This window comes from Rhinatrema bivittatum, chromosome 5 (assembly GCF_901001135.1).
Source record: "Rhinatrema bivittatum chromosome 5, aRhiBiv1.1, whole genome shotgun sequence".
NCBI classification, from domain to species: Eukaryota; Metazoa; Chordata; class Amphibia; order Gymnophiona; family Rhinatrematidae; genus Rhinatrema; species Rhinatrema bivittatum.
Genome location: NC_042619.1, coordinates 296,084,535 through 296,100,018, shown reverse-complemented (window position 1 = coordinate 296,100,018; position 15,484 = coordinate 296,084,535). Strand labels below are relative to the sequence as shown.

Sequence of the window (15,484 nt, the reverse complement as noted above, 5' to 3'; positions counted from 1 at the left end):
TTAGACTTCTGGCATTGGCATACAGAATTTCAAAGTGTGTTTTTTGTTTGTATTAACAATCTGCTTTTCAATTGATAGGGATAATTTAGAATCATTTAGCTCAGGTGATTCTTTACTTATAGGCACATGAGAGGTATGTTGCGGTCCCGGGCTGTGCCCCGGTCCCTCCACCTACCTCGGGGGCGGCCCAGGCCGTTTCAGAGCTTCCTCGGGCCTGCAAGCCCTCCAGCACGTCTCTCCCTCCTCGGGAGAGACGTCGACGACTCGGCACGGCTGGCCCCGCCCCCTGACACGCGCACGCGGGGAGGAGCTCCCCTTAAAGGGGCCAGCGCGGGAAAATCAGCAGGACAGCTGGGGATGACGTCAGATGCCTGCAGGTATATGAGTCCTGCTTCTAGGATCCTCCAATGCCTTGCAATAGGTTCCTGGGTGTTGCCTGTGGTTGCTGCGTTCCTGATTATCTTCGTCCTGCTTCTGCCTGCTCCCCTTGCTGTTGATTCTTCTGGCTCTGACCCCTTGGACTGGCTCTGGATCGTGTTCTGGCTCTGACCCCTTGGACTGGCTCTGGATCGTGTTCTGGCTCTGACCCCTTGGACTGGCTCTGGATCGTGTTCTGGCTTTGACAAGTGGACCGGCTGTGAACCTCTCTGGATACCGACCCCTGGACTGGCTGCGGACCACCCTTGGACTTCGACTCCGGGATCGACTTCGGGATTACCTACGACCTGCTGGAGGCGCCAGCCGTCCGGAACCACGACCTGCAGGAGGCGCCTGCAACCGGACCATCCTCTCCTTCAGGAGTCGCCTAAGTCCCAGCGGCCGGGTCCCTACGGGCTCCTCCTGGGGGGACTTCGGCTTCCAGGGTGAATCTCCTAAGTCCCAGCGACCAGGCTCTTAAGGGCTTCTCTCGGGAGAGCGCTGGTTTCCAGGGTGAAGACTTTTCAATCTTCAAGCTCCCTCTTCATCCGTCCGTCCACGGGGTACCGAGTCCTTGGTCGCATAGGGCTCCACCTGTCCTGGGTCTCAGCCTGCTTCGAACCTCCGAACCGCCTCCTGGTTGGGACAACTAAATTAGACTTCTACAGCACTTCGTCTTCTGTCCTAACCAGCCCAAGGGTCCACGAACATAACAAGGTAAAGAAAAAAGGAAGAAAGAAAGAACTGACATTTCCTCATCAACATGCTTTTCTTCCTACTTAACCCCTCGTTAGCTCTGTTGGAAAGAGCCTGGTCTTTACCATATTTGTAAAGGCCAAGTAATTAATTTCTAAATGAATCTCCATGGAGATGAATTCCATAGCTCAGGGCCTATTGGGAAATGCTCTCCTACAGTTAACTAAATTGCACACCTCTCTCCAGGATGGAACCTATAATTGTACCTTATTTACTGACCTTAAACTCCTCTTAGGAACATAGCTCCTCAACCATTGTTGTAAATAACCAGCTTCTTTACCCTTTAAGGCCTTAAATACTATGATCTTCAATTTTAATTGTTCTGATATCTAATCAGGAGCCAATGCTGGTGGAACAAAAAAGTCTCACTAACCCTTCGCAGACAACCATGGACCAGCTTTGTTGCCTTCTTCAGCATCATCTGTAAACAAAGGATACATTTTTCTTGTAATCCTATAAATGTTATGCTCAGGCTTGTGGACCCTTGGCCGACGAGAGGATGGAATACCTTTTGGAGGGTCCGTAGGCTCTCTCGTCGGGTGGCAAGGCAGAACAGGAGGCAGGACCAGTTGACCCTTGGCACTGGAGACTGAGGTGAATCCGGGGGCGATGAAGAGTCGAGACGAGGCGCTGTGTCTTCACCACTGGTGGTCTGCGGTCCCCTCGGGAGGAGCCCGTAGGGACCCGACCGCTGGGACTTAGGTGGACCTCGGGAGGTCAGGCAACGGTGCAAAGGCCAACTGGAGCTTCGCCCTGGAAGCCCGCAGTCCCCCCAGAAGGAGCCCGTAGGGACCTGGGCCGCTGGGACTTAGGTGGGCCCTTGGAGACGGAGTCTTGGAGAAGTCCTAGGTCGAGTACCAGAGGGTCAATGCTCACCAGTCCAAAGTCGAGTGCCAGAGAATCATCGCTTGCCAAGCCAAGGTCAGGAACCAGAGAATCACCGTCAGCCAATCCGAAGTCGGGAACCAGAGAATCACTGTAAGCCAATCCGAAGTCAGGAACCAGAGAATCACCGTAAGCCAATCCGAAGTCAGGAACCAGGAACACCAAGACGAAAACAGGAACCAGCGTCCAAGTACAAGCAACTCGCCGAGGCAAGCAGACTAGACAGCTATGGGACGTTGCCGAGTCAGGGAATGAGCAGAGGAAGTCTCCTTATATACTTCCTCTGCTCAGGCTCCTAAGGAACAGCTGTGGTGAATTAAAGGGATCAGGTCCCTTTAATTCTAATGAAGGGGCGTGGCCTCACGCCTAAGGATGGTGGCGGCCATCTTTGATTCCCTCCGCAGAGGAAGGGCTGCAAGGACGGCGCGGGAGCAGAGCAGGGAGGGCCCTCTGCCCCGTGGTCAAGCCGGGGAGCTGAGCCGGGCCCCGGGTCCGGGGTTCCCCGAGGTTGTCGCGGCGGACCGCCGCCGCGGAGGAGGTAGGGGAGCGCAGTCGTGGCGTCCCACAACCACGGAGCACAACAGTACCCCCCTCTTTAGGGCACCTCCCTGGAGGCCTGGGTTTAGTTGGATGGTCTCTATGGAATTGATCCAACAGACTCCGATCCAGGATGTTAGCCAGTGGCTCCCAGGAGTTCTCTTTGGGACTGAAGCCCTCCCATGCTAATAGATACTCCCATTTCTTGTGATGTTTTCTTACATCTAACACCTCCCGGACCTGGTAGGTGAGGTCATCTTCAGAGGCGACAGGTTGAGGAGTAGGAGGCGTGCTGGAGGGCCACGACAATACCAGAGGCTTTAAGAGGGAAACGTGGAACGTATTGTGTATCTTGAGAGACGGGGGGAGACGAAGTTGATATGAGACCGTCCCCACCTGCCAGATGATGGGAAACGGCCCAATGAATCGCGGGGCCAATCGCGATGATGGCAGCTTCAGACGGATGAACTGTGTACTTAGCCAGACCTTTTGGCCCGGTCTAAGAGGTGAGTAAGGTCTTCTCCGTTGGTCCGCATACCTTTTTGCCGCCTGACTGGCCTTGATCAGGGCGCGTTGTGTGGATACCCACAGGCGGTGTAGTTCTTCCGCAGAGAGCTGGGCTACTGGAGATGGCACTGTGATGGGCACGGGCAGAGGCGGGCGTGGCTGTTTTCCATACACGATTTGGAACAGGGACCCGTAGCCACGGTGATATGGGAGTTGAGAGCGAATTCGGCCCATGGTAACAGGCTAGCCCAGTCATCTTGCTTTTCATTGACGTAGATGCGGAGGAACTGCTTCAATGTTTAGTTGGTTCTCGCCGCGAGGCCATTGGTCTGAGGATGATAGCCTGATGTGTAATCCAAGGTGACGTCGAATTTTTGACAGAGGGCCCTCCAGAATTTGGCCGTGAACTGAGGCCCTCGATCTGACAGAATACTTTGAGGCAGGCCGTGTAGCCGGAAGATATCCTGGACGAACAGCTGGGCCAGCTGTGGTGCAGACGGCAATCCTGGCAATGGTACAAATTGCGCCATTTTACTGAAACGGTCGACGACCACCCAGATCACGGTGTTGCTGCTGGATCGAGGCAGATCCACCACGAAATCTGTTGCCACATGGGTCCAGGGTTCCAAGGGCGCCGGTAAGGGTTGGAGTAAGCCCAGAACTGCTCCAGGGATCCTCTTGTGGCGGGCACACGACTGGCAGGACTCCACATACGCCCGGATGTCTTTATTCATCCTTGGCCACCAGTAGTACCAGCGCAGGGTGTGTAATGTCCGGGATTGTCCAGGGTGACCGGAACAACGTGAGTCGTGAGCCCAGGCCAAGGCTTATTTCCGCCAACGCGGCGGAACGAGTGTCTTCCCGGGTGGGATGGTCGTGGTGGCCGACAACATGATAGGTTGCTACCCCTAATTGAGCTGGATGTCACTTGGATGCAGATACAGAGCTGCTCTCTAAATTGGGTGGCGGGGAATTAGGGCTGGAGGGTACTGGAAGCCAATAGTAACAGGTGGGAGAGAGAAAAAGGGAAAAAAAAAATGGATAAAGTGCGTAGCTTGCTGGGCAGACTTGATGGGCCGTTTGGTCTTCTTCTGCCGTCATTTCTATGTTTCTATGATACGGGATGGCTCAATTATAAACTGTGACTTCTCGGACTCCTCCATAGACTCAAACACCCGTGACAAGGCATCGGCCTTCACATTCTTCCCGGCCGGTCTGTACCTGAGGATGAAATTGAAACGGGTAAAGAACAGGGCCCAACAGGCTTGTCGTGGGTTGAGTTGCTGAGCCCGATGCAGGTATTCTAGATTCTTGTGCTCTTCTAAGGCCACCTTGTGCTCTTCTAAGGCCACCTTGATGGCCAGGAGCTCCTTATCACCGATGACATAATTCCGTTCTGCCAGCGAAAACTGACGGGAGAGGAAGGCACAGGGACGTAGCTTATGGCCATCGGAGGCCTGACTCAGCACAGCCCCTACGAGGATGCGTCCACCTCGACAAAGAATAGCCGCTGCGGGTCCGGGTGTCTGAGGCAGGGTTTTTGCATGAATGTCTCCTTGAGGCGACAAAAGGTGACTTCTGCTTCCGGAGGCCAGTTTTTGGCGTCTGCGCCTTTTCGGGACAGGGCCGTCATAGGAGCCAAGATGGAGGCGTAGTGAGGAATGAAAGAGCGGTAGTAATTGGCGAAGCCCAAAAACCTTTGGAGTGCCTTCAGTCCAGAAGGCTGTGGCCATTCCTGAATGGCTTTTAGCTTTAGTGGGTCCATATGGAATCTCTGACTGGAGACTATATATCCCAGGAATGGGAGAGACTCCTGCTCGAACTGGCACTTTTCGAGCTTTGCATATAACTTATGTTCCCTGAGGCGTTGCAAAACTTGGACGACGTGTTGGTGGGAGGCTAAGTCCTTGGAGAAGATCAAGATGTCGTCTAAGTATACGACCACGCACTGGTACAAGAGGTCGCGGAGGATCTCGTTCATGGTATTCTGAAATACGGCAGGGGCATTACAGAGCCCGAACGGCATCACCAAATACTCATAGTGACCGTCTCGGGTGTTGAATGCCGTCTTCCATTCATCCCCCTCCTTGATTCGAATGAGGTTGTAAGCCCCTCGAAGGTCCAGCTTGGAGAAGATCCTCGCCCCTTGCAAGCGGTCAAAGAGCTCTGCGATGAGTGGCAGAGGGTAGCGGTCCTTGACCGTTATCGCATTCAAGCCCCGGTAGTCTATGCAGGGGCGGAGTGTCCCGTCCTTCTTCCCGACAAGAAGAATCCAGCCCCTGCGAGGGATTTGGACTTCCAGATGAAGCCTCTCTCTAAGTTTTCTTTGATATACTCCTTCATGGCCTGCGTCTCGGCAGGCGAGAGGGCGTAGGTGTGACCACGAGGAGGCTCCGTGCCCGGGAGGAGGTTGATGGCGCAGTCGAAGGGGCGATGAGGTGGAAGGGTCTCAGCCTTCTGCTTTGAGAACATATCTGTGTATGCGGCATATGGAGCTGGCAGGCCTGGGAGGGTGATGGAAGCGATAGGGCAGGATGCTGGAACCACCGATTAGAGGCAATTGCCGTGACAATTCGGCCCCCAACGGGCCAACTGCAGGGTCTTCCAATTGAACTGGGGCTCTTGCTCCTGGAGCCAAGGAAGTCCCAGGACAATCGGGTGGATGGAGTACTCCAGGACAGAATGGCGTCCGTTCTCGATGCAGGACCCCAGCCCTCAGCTGGACAGGAATGGTGGCGCGTGTCACCCGTTCTGGAAGAGGCTTCCCTTGGATTGAGGAGATGATCAAGGGACAAGACAGCGGGACTTGAGGAATCTTTAAATGCTCTACCAGGCCTTTCATGACAAAATTCCCGCCGGCGCCGGAGTCCACCAAAGCCAGAGTGTGGAATTCTCCATCCGCCACGGTTAATGCCACCGGCAGGATTAGTGGGGGTACAGGGGAGGTATGGCCCAGGAAGAGACCCCCTTCTGGTCCTAGGCCCAAGAGTTTCCCGACCGCGTCGGACAAACTGCAATCCGATGACCCGCTGCTCCACAGTAAAAACAGAGTCCTTCCCTCTTTCGCCGTTGCAGCTCCTGTGAAGAGACTCTCCCGCGACCCAATTCCATGGGTTCCTCGGCGGGGGCTTGTGGAACGGTTGAGGCGCTCCTAGGAGGGGTCGGGGACTTCCTCGCTGCCCTTACCTCAAGAAGGCGAAGTCGCATACGACGGTCCACGCGGTTGGCTAGTTCTATTATGCCAATGAGGTTGTCCGGCAGTTCTTTCGCGGCCAGTTCATTTTGCAGGCGTGAGGATAGCCCTTCTAAGAAGATCCCATGGAGGCAATCTTCTCTCCAATTTAACTCTGCGGCTAGGGTGCGGAATTCGGTTGCGTATTCGGCCACAGTCCGAGTTCCCTGTCGCAACCGAAGTAATTCTGCAACGGCAGTGGGCTTACAGATCGGCTCATCAAATACCCGTCGGAAGGTGGACAGAAACAGAGCCAAGTCTTCAAAGACAGGGTCTCTTCTCTCCCACAGATGAGAGGCCCAGATCAGGGGCTTTCCGTCAAGTAGGGACATAATGTAGCTTGTCTTGACCAGGTCGCTGGGAAACTGTGCAGGCAGCAAAGAAAAACGGACCTGGCACTGGCTGAGGAATCCCCGGCACAACTTTGCATCTCCGGCGTATCGAGAGGGTGCCGGGAGTTGTGTGGGGGCTCCTTGCCTCAGGTCGGGCCTGGGGTCCTGGACGGCATGCGGCTGAGTAGGGCGGCCTCCTTGAGCCCCAGGCGGAGAGGGTAGCGTAGGGTTCATGGGCCCTAATGCCTCGAGGCATTGGGTGAGGCTCTGCACCCCTGAAACTAAGGCATCGAGGGTCTGTTGCTGATCCTTTAGGCGCTGGGCCATTCCCGGAATGGCCTGGTGGGTGGATGCCTCCGCCGGGTCCATGGACTCGGCAATCTGTTATGCTCAGGCTTGTGAACCCTTGGCCGACGAGAGGATGGAATACCTTTCGGAGGGTCCGTAGGCTCTCTCGTCGGGTGGCGAGGCCGAACAGGAGGCAGGACCAGTTGACCCTTGGAACTGGAGACTGAGGTGAATCCGGGGGCGATGAAGAGTCGAGACGAGGTGCTGTGTCTTCACCACTGGTGGTCTGCGGTCCCCCCGGGAGGAGCCAGTAGGGACGCGACAGCTGGGACTTAGGTGGACCTCGGGAGGTCAGGCAACGGTGCAAAGGCCAACTGGAGCTTCGCCCTGGAAGCCCGCGGTCCCTCCAGGAGGAGCCCGTAGGGACCCGGGCCGCTGGGACTTAGGTGGGCCCTTGGAGACTGAGTCTTGGAGAAGTCCTAGGTCGAGTACCAGAGGGTTAACACGCACCAGTCCAAAGTCGAGTGCCAGAGAATCACCGCTTGCCAAGCCAAGGTCAGGAACCAGAGAATCACCATCAGCCAATCCGAAGTCAGGAACCAGAGAATCACCGTAAGCCAATGCGAAGTCAGGAACCAGGAACATCAAGACGAAAACAGGAACCAGCGTCCAAGTACAAGGAACTCGCCGAGGCAAGCAGACTAGACAGCGATGGGACGTTGCTGAATCAGGGAATGAGCAGAGGAAGTCTCCTTATATACTTCCTCTGCTCAGGCTCCTAAGGAACAGCTGTGGTGAATTAAAGGGATTAGGTCCCTTTAATTCTAATGAAGGGGCGCGGCCTCGCGCCTAAGGATGGCGACGGCCATCTTTGATTCCCTCCGCAGAGGAAGGGCTGCAAGGACGGTGCGGGAGCAGAGCAGGGACGGCCCTCTGCCCCGCGGTCAGGCCGGGGAGCCGTCCAGGGTTCCCCGAGGTTGTCGTGGCGGACCGCTGCCGCGGAGGAGGTAGGGGAGCACGGTCGTGGCGTCCCACGATCGCGGAGCACAACAATAAAAAAGGCATTACAGTAATCTAATGGAATGAAATAAGCTTGGATCACCGCCTGAAAAGAAGATATATTCAGCAAAGGACTTAACCCTCATTAAGACCAACTAACCATTCCAAAAAGTAAAAGGAATTGGCAAAAAGCAGCAATGAAATATAGCAATACCAATGCAGGTTCCCAATGTTGAGCAGTAGATGAGACAGACTGACAAAGGTTAGATTACTCACTAAGGGGGTCATTTATCAAAATGCGCTAAGGCGTTTTCGCATGCGTTAAGGGCTTATCGCATGCGAAAACACCTTTAACGCATGCGATTGCACCATATCATATGGTGCGATGCAAATCTGAAAAAGAGGAGGAGTTAGGGGCGGGAGTGGTCTGGGTTTGCCAGTCTGCGAAGTGCTATTGCACAGACTTAACGCTGATTTTAACGACACCTTTTTCAGTAGCGTTAATCTGTGCGATATCTTGTGTTACAGTGTTAGCGCAGTCTCCCGAAAGGACTGTTACCCAGGTAGTGTCCATCAAGCTAGGTTGAGAGAACCTTGCACAAATATCATCTTGGAGTGAGTTTCCTCACTCCGAAGGTCATCAAATCTTCACAAGAGACCACTGTTCTGTTCGTATGTCTCACGTTGAATGTCAAAGTGGCCCCTAACCCCCTACACTAATACCTAAACCTAACCTCCAGTTACTAGGTGGGCCTCCCATAGGGATACAAATACCTATCTAGCGAGAGGACCTCATAGCTAGTCTGTCTCTCTCTCTCTCTCTCTCTCTCCCTCATCCCCCAGTGGTTGTATGCAGGAAATGCAACAGGTCTGGCACTTATCGCAAACTTTGAAAACATTATTGCAATTTGCGCTAACTTAGCTCTTCACATAGGTAATTAGCACAAATTGCGATAAACTATTAGCATAAACCATGCCCCTTTTGCTATCGCATGCGATACTTATCGCATTTTGATAAATCCAGGCCTAAGATGGTAGCTGTATAGATGGAGATCCCAGCTGGCAGAAGTAGTTGGATTACAGGCACCGAGGCAGGGAGAGCAGGCCCTCGAGGAGCGAGTACCTGATCCCAAATAGGCACCTGAAAAAAAGCAAAGGGCCCCCGAGGAGCGGGTACCCAGGTTAGAGAAATTCCCCGAAGGGCAGAGAGAGCGTCCAGCGGCAGCATGGAAGTGGCAGAGTAACTCAGACCGGAGGCATTGCAATCCTTGCTAATTCGATTTGTTAGCAAACGAAGGGCAGGCTAAATACCCAGATGGCGTGATGTCACTCGAGGGGGACGCCTCCGACGTGGAGGTTCCCGCCATGACGTGGATAAAGACGTGGGTGGCATGCGCGCGCGCGCACCCTAGGAGGCCCTCAGGAGAAACATGGCGCATAGGTTTGCCATTGCTGTTCCGGGGACGCCGGAGAGAGCAGCATGCAGACATGGCGGTAGCCATCTTCCCAAGGCTAGCGGGGAGAGCAGAGAGAAAGGTGAGGCACAGAGGTCGAAGCCATCTGAGACCGACTGACGCAACACTGTACAATCGTAATTTCAGGGTTAACCTAATTGGCAGCTCACATAGAGGCTTTTACAATAATCCAGTGTAGTTATTTTTCAAAACCTTTTTTATTAGCATTTTGAACTAATACACCAACAAACATAAGACATGTCAAAAATTACATACTAAGAACAATGTACAATTGGTCTTCAGCATTATACAAAAGTTTAAGTCATGACATATCGTTTACAATACATTCTCCGCCCCTCACAATATCCTCCAAATCCCCACAGCCATTACCCACACTCTCACTCATACAGCCTTGATTACTCATCCCTATCCTGAGCCAGAATAGTCGCCCACATCTACTGCTTTAAACCTACTCTGGAGAGTAGCCAATTTCACAAAGAGAAACTTTACTACTTTCTGGCAGTAAATAAAAAAAAATACTCCCCCAAGCATTTATACAGTTCCTATGTACCAGAAAATGCATATCTTTTGGCTCAATTTGCATTAAAGACAGCATTTTCTTTTGCCACAATGCAACAAGAGGAACATAAGAAATTGACATGCTGGGTCAGACCAAGGGTCCATCAAGCCCAGCATCCTGTTAATCCAGTGTAGTTATAACTAGTGTGTGCATAACCAGCTTAAAATTGGGATCCAGCAGGAAAGGATGGAGCTGATGGCTCAAACGCAGTTTAAAAAAGGCAGACTTGGTCACTGTCCACAGCTGAGACTTCAAATTCAGTATCAAGTGAAATAGGACCCCCAAACTACCAGCCTATTCTACAAGTGTAAGAGAGCCCCTCCATCACAGGCAAAACATTTAAATCTTTAGCCCCCATGCTTCTTAGCAGTACAGTTCAGTTTTACTAAGGTTCAAATTAAATATATTTACAAGCAGCCTATTGGATACTTCCTTTAAACAGTGAATGACCTTAATGACTTCAGTATAATCCTTATTCACTGAAAGATAGCTTTGAACATCTGCTTACAAGTGATAGCTCACCTGATGTTTCTGCAGAGTCACACATAAAGGATACATATAAATAAAAATAACTGGGGACAGAAAGGAACATTAAGGAATTACACATTCAAGATTTTTTCTGCAAGCAGCCTATAAGAAAGGAATAAAATGAATTATGGGCCATACCACCTAGTCTTATTTTAACCTTTTGTGGAACATTAGGTAGTCAACCGTATCAAATGCGGCTGTTAGAGCCAAAAGGTTCAGTAGATCAGAATCCCATTTATCCAGATGAGTGCATAAATCTTCAAAAATAAGTTTGTCACTAGGGACACGCTCAACACATTTTTTGTTTAGTTCACACATTCATATTCAAGGGGAGGGGGGTTGATTGGTTTAGGTAGTTTCTGCATTAGACAGCATTTACATGCATAAAATTGAATTTTATGTTTGTGTAAAATTTACAGTCAGAAACTCCTGAAAGGAATGAAAACAAATGTAAATCCATACCTGTCACAGCAGCTAGCATAGTCTCTGTGCTGTGTCTGACCTTAAAATCAGATTGAAATATATAAAGGTAACCAGATTGTAAAAAAAATATTTTGCAGTTTATTCACCAGTACTTGTTCTGAATTTTTTGTCAGGAAGGGAGATGAGAAATCAGTCTATAGTTTTCAGTTTGTAAGGTCCTAACAATATTAAAAAAAAAAAAGAACCTATAACAACATTTTTTTAAAGCAGCAGGAGACACATCTGGTTTTAAAAATAATTAGGTCCATAACTTATGTGAATGCACTACCTGAAACTATTTTTATCATGTGAGATGGGCAAAGATCAAAATGATGGGTAATCAGTTTTAGCTGAGATAGGATCTGAAAAATATCAGCTAAGTCCAACTCTTGAAATTCATTAAAACAAAATGTGAGAAGGAATTGTCACCAAGTGGAAAAGCTCCAGGTTTATTGAATGTTAAGTACATTGGTCGGTAGAGTCCTTCCACTTGTATGGATTTCAGATGTACAGCGTAGGCTAATGAAAGCATCAAATTCCTACAGGCAACTTGTGATATGCTTTATATGGAGCCACACAAAGATCACTACCTTAAAGCGGCTAATGTATTCACATTTGTTATAATGTGTAGTTTTATCTGTTTTACACGGTTTTTTTTTTTGCCTTTGATTTCCAAATGGTGGTCTGTAAGAATCATTGACATAGAGCAGCTGGTAAATAGCATGTATTAGATTTTCATAATAGCAGTGTATCCTTGAAAGTTAATGGCCTGAGCTTTCTCATATATTCTTTCAGGTGTGTGATCTCTGAAGTGCCTAATGAAGTAGATGGTATTTCCTAAATATTTACTAGAAACATCTTTCATTTCTTGGTTGAATCATCAATTTTCTTCCTTTACTGTTCTTAGTTCACTACTGCTCACTTATGGCCTACTTATATCCATGACTGGCAAAACATATAAGCTGGAATACCAACTATCAAACTTTGATTTTTCAACCTAGTGCTTTATTTTTTTTTTTTTTAAGGGTAATTTTCATCAGCCCTTGTAGTACTAAAGTTTGCGTGTACAAAGTACATACGGACTTTAAGTCGAATTTCAAAGTGAGCTTGTATGCATACGTCTGCTTTGAAAATTCCCATGTATGCACGGAATCTGTGCTGACATACATGCTCCCAGAATGCCTCTCTGTAATACATATATAAGTACACATGAAACCAACTTATGTGCATACTTTTATGAATATTGGGCCATGATTGATTTTCCAAACATCATGTACATGCATAAACAGGGTTTTAGATGCATAAGTAGTTTTGAAAATCAAGCTGTTAATGTCTGTTTATTAATAAACATTATAGAAATTCATAAAATCATGTCTGTGTCAAATTAATTTTCAGGCATTTTCATTGAGTGATAATGTTTGATTTGTGGTTTTGTATAGTATATCTTCTCAAAAAGAAAGGACTCTGGTGTGGTAGCGCAGATTATCAACATTGTGAATCGCATTGACTCAGTAAGTTGCAGTTTCTTTGTATTCTGGTCTTATTTAATGAGAGAAACTGTTTCTTCTTATTTCTAAACTTAGCTTGCTGTTGTATTTATTTATTTATTTATTTAATTTTTTTTTTTATATATACCGACATTCATCCAGGATATCACATCGGTTCACAGTGTAACGCAAACAGACGCCAAGCATGGCGCTTTACATCGAACAAGTAAAACATATTAACAAGGGATTAAATGAGGGAGGGAGATATAGGGGGAATGTTTGCATTAAATTGTAAACAAGCTTTGCAATTATATACATATGTACAGTAATTGGAGACACTAAGAGGTATGAATTTAGGGGGACTAGGAAGAGAGAAAGTGGAGTGGAGAGAGGAGAGGGGAGAAAGAGGAAGGAGAGGGGAAAGATGAGAGAGTAGTGAGGGACCGTGGAGAGGGACAGTGGAGAGGGAGAGGGAAAATTAGGTGTATGCTTTAGCAAAGAGCCAGGTCTTGAGCTTTCGCTTGAAAGATTTAAGGCATTCCTCTTGCCGTAATTCGACTGGCATTGTATTCCAGAGGGTCGGCCCGGCGATCGATAGTGCGCGGGCTCTCGTGGAAGTTAGTTTGTAGAGTTTAGGAGAAGGGATAGGCATGGTAGCGAGATGTGCGTGTCTAGTGGGCTTATTAGACTGGTGTAAGCGGAAGGAATCATTAAACCAGTTCATTTCGGGATTGTGTAAGGCCTTGTGGATGAGAGAGAGAGCCTTATATTGTATGCGGGATGCTATTGGGAGCCAATGTAGATCTTTTAGAACAGGTGTAATATGGTCATGTCTGCGTAGGTTGGTCAAGATCCGGGCTGTTGTGTTTTGCAAAATTTGAATGGGATGGATGGCGTTGTTGGGTAGGCCGAGGAGTAGGGAATTGCAGTAATTGGTTTTGGCGAAGATGGTGGTTTGAAGCACTGTACGGAAATCAGGGGGATGAAGTAAGGGTTTAAGTTTTTTTAGTGTGTGGAGTTTAAAGAAGCTGTCTTTTAGTATGTTATTGATGAATTTCTTCAGTGTGAAGTGACCATCGAGGATGATACCCAGATCACGGACTTGTCGGGCAAATTGGAACTGCGACAGGGGGGGGGAGGATCGGTTGGTTTTGGGGTGAGATGAGCATGATTTCAGTTTTAGTGGTACTAAGAGCTAGGTGGATGGAAGATAGGAGATTGTTTATGGATTGGAGGGTATCATTCCAGAAATCCATGGTTTTCGATAGAGAGTCCATGATGGGTATGAGCAGCTGAACATCGTCAGCGTATACGTAATGTGGGAGATTTAGACTGGAAAGGAAGTGACAGAGGGGTAGGATGTAAATGTTGAAGAGGGTTGAGGAGAGGGATGAACCTTGAGGGACACCTTGGTTGAGGGGGATGGCCTTGGATACGTGATTTCCTAGCTGAATTTTGTAATCTCTATTGCTGAGGTAGGAATTGAACCAGTTGTGGGCGACACCTGTAATACCAATTTCAGTCAACCGCTGTAGGAGAATAGGATGGCTGATGGTGTCAAATGCGGAGGAGATGTCGAGGAAGGCAAGAATGTATGATTGCCCTTTCTCGAATCCTTTAATAATGTGGTCTGTCAGGGAAAGTAAAAGAGTCTCAGTACTATGAGACTTCCGGAAACCGTATTGTGCGGGGGCAAGGATGTGATTATCCTCAAGGTATTCTGTAAGTTGCTTGTTGACAGTTTTTTCAAGGAGTTTAGAAATGAATGGGAGATTGGAAATGGGGCGATAATTAGCTAGATCAGAGGGGTCTAGTTTGGGCTTCTTTAGAATAGGTTTGACGATTGCCTGTTTCAGGGGGAGAGGTACCTGCCCAGAGTTAATAGACAGGTTAATGATATTTGTTAATGGTTTAGCAATGATGTTGGGTATTGTGAGAAGATGTTTAGTGGGTATAGTGTCAGATGGGTGAGTGGAAGGTTTGGCTTTCTTGATAAAGGTTTCTATTTCTAATGTTGAGGTGCAGTCTAGGGAGGAGAGAACTTTAGTGTTGTTGCTAGTCATTGTTTGGTTGAGGTCAGGCTCAAAGTGGTTGCTGGGACTGGCAGAGGAGGTGAACTTGGATAGCAACATCTACTTTGGTTTGGAAGAACGTGGCAAGTTCTTCACATTTGGATTTGGCTACTACGTCAGGGATGTCGGGGGCAGCTGTCTTAGTAAGTGAATTAACGTAGTCGTATAGCACTTTAGGGTTGTATTGGAATTGGTGAATTTTTTTGGCGTAGAAGTCTCGTTTTGTCGTGTTAAGTTTGTCACTATAGAGGTGTAGGGAGGATTTAAATTATGCCAGGTGTGTATGTGAAGGGTCCTTACGCCAGATCTTTTCAGATTTTCGAAGGTGGTGTTTAAGGTTTTTTAGCTCTTGGGAGTACCATGGTTTCTTTTTCTTGTTACTTTGCGGATAGATAAGTTTTGATTGCAAGGGACAGGTAGTGTTAGCTATGTTGCTGGTGATGTCGTACCAAGAGGCAAGCGCTGTGTCTGCATTGGTGAGTTCTAGGTGGTCAAATTTGTTAGAGACAGCCGATATAAGGTCGTCTCTGGTACAATTTTTCCTGAAGTGTATGGTTTTATTTGTGTTGTCATGGCAGGTTGGAGACTTGATAGAGAGAGAGGCTTTGATGAGGTGATGGTCTGACCAGGGGATGGGTGTGTGAGAAGGGGGGTCAGTTTGTATGAGGGCATTGGTGAAGAGGAGGTCGAGGGTATGGCCCGCCTTGTGAGTGGGAAAATGGATGGATTGCTTGTAGCCTAAAGCATTTAATGATTCCAGAATAGCATCACATGAAGGGGTGCGGGGGGAGCTATCGACATGCAAGTTGAAATCACCAAGTATGATGGCTGGAGTGTCAATGGAGATGTTCGTTGCAATGTATTCTATGAGGGTTGACGGGTTATTATGTAGGGTACCTGGGGGAGCATAAATGAGGCATAATTGTAATGAGGGGGATTTGAAAAGGG

The 15,484-nt window shown here is 48.8% G+C and overlaps 1 protein-coding gene across 3 annotated transcripts in view; it reads left to right on the top strand.

Annotated features, from left to right (window-relative positions):
- Positions 1-15,484, top strand: part of LOC115092811 (disintegrin and metalloproteinase domain-containing protein 9-like) — a 501,882-nt gene that overhangs the window by 142,720 nt on the left and 343,678 nt on the right. For 2 of the 3 annotated variants that reach the window (XR_003857086.1, XM_029604140.1), the window contains exon 8: positions 12,417-12,488. The exons of the other annotated variant lie outside the window; for it this stretch is intronic. Coding sequence is in view for 1 of the 2 variants with exons in the window: in XM_029604140.1 (XP_029460000.1) it covers positions 12,417-12,488 (72 nt within the window). In the remaining variant the exon portion in view is untranslated. The remainder of the gene's footprint in view (positions 1-12,416; positions 12,489-15,484) is intronic. 3 annotated transcript variants of the gene reach the window in all.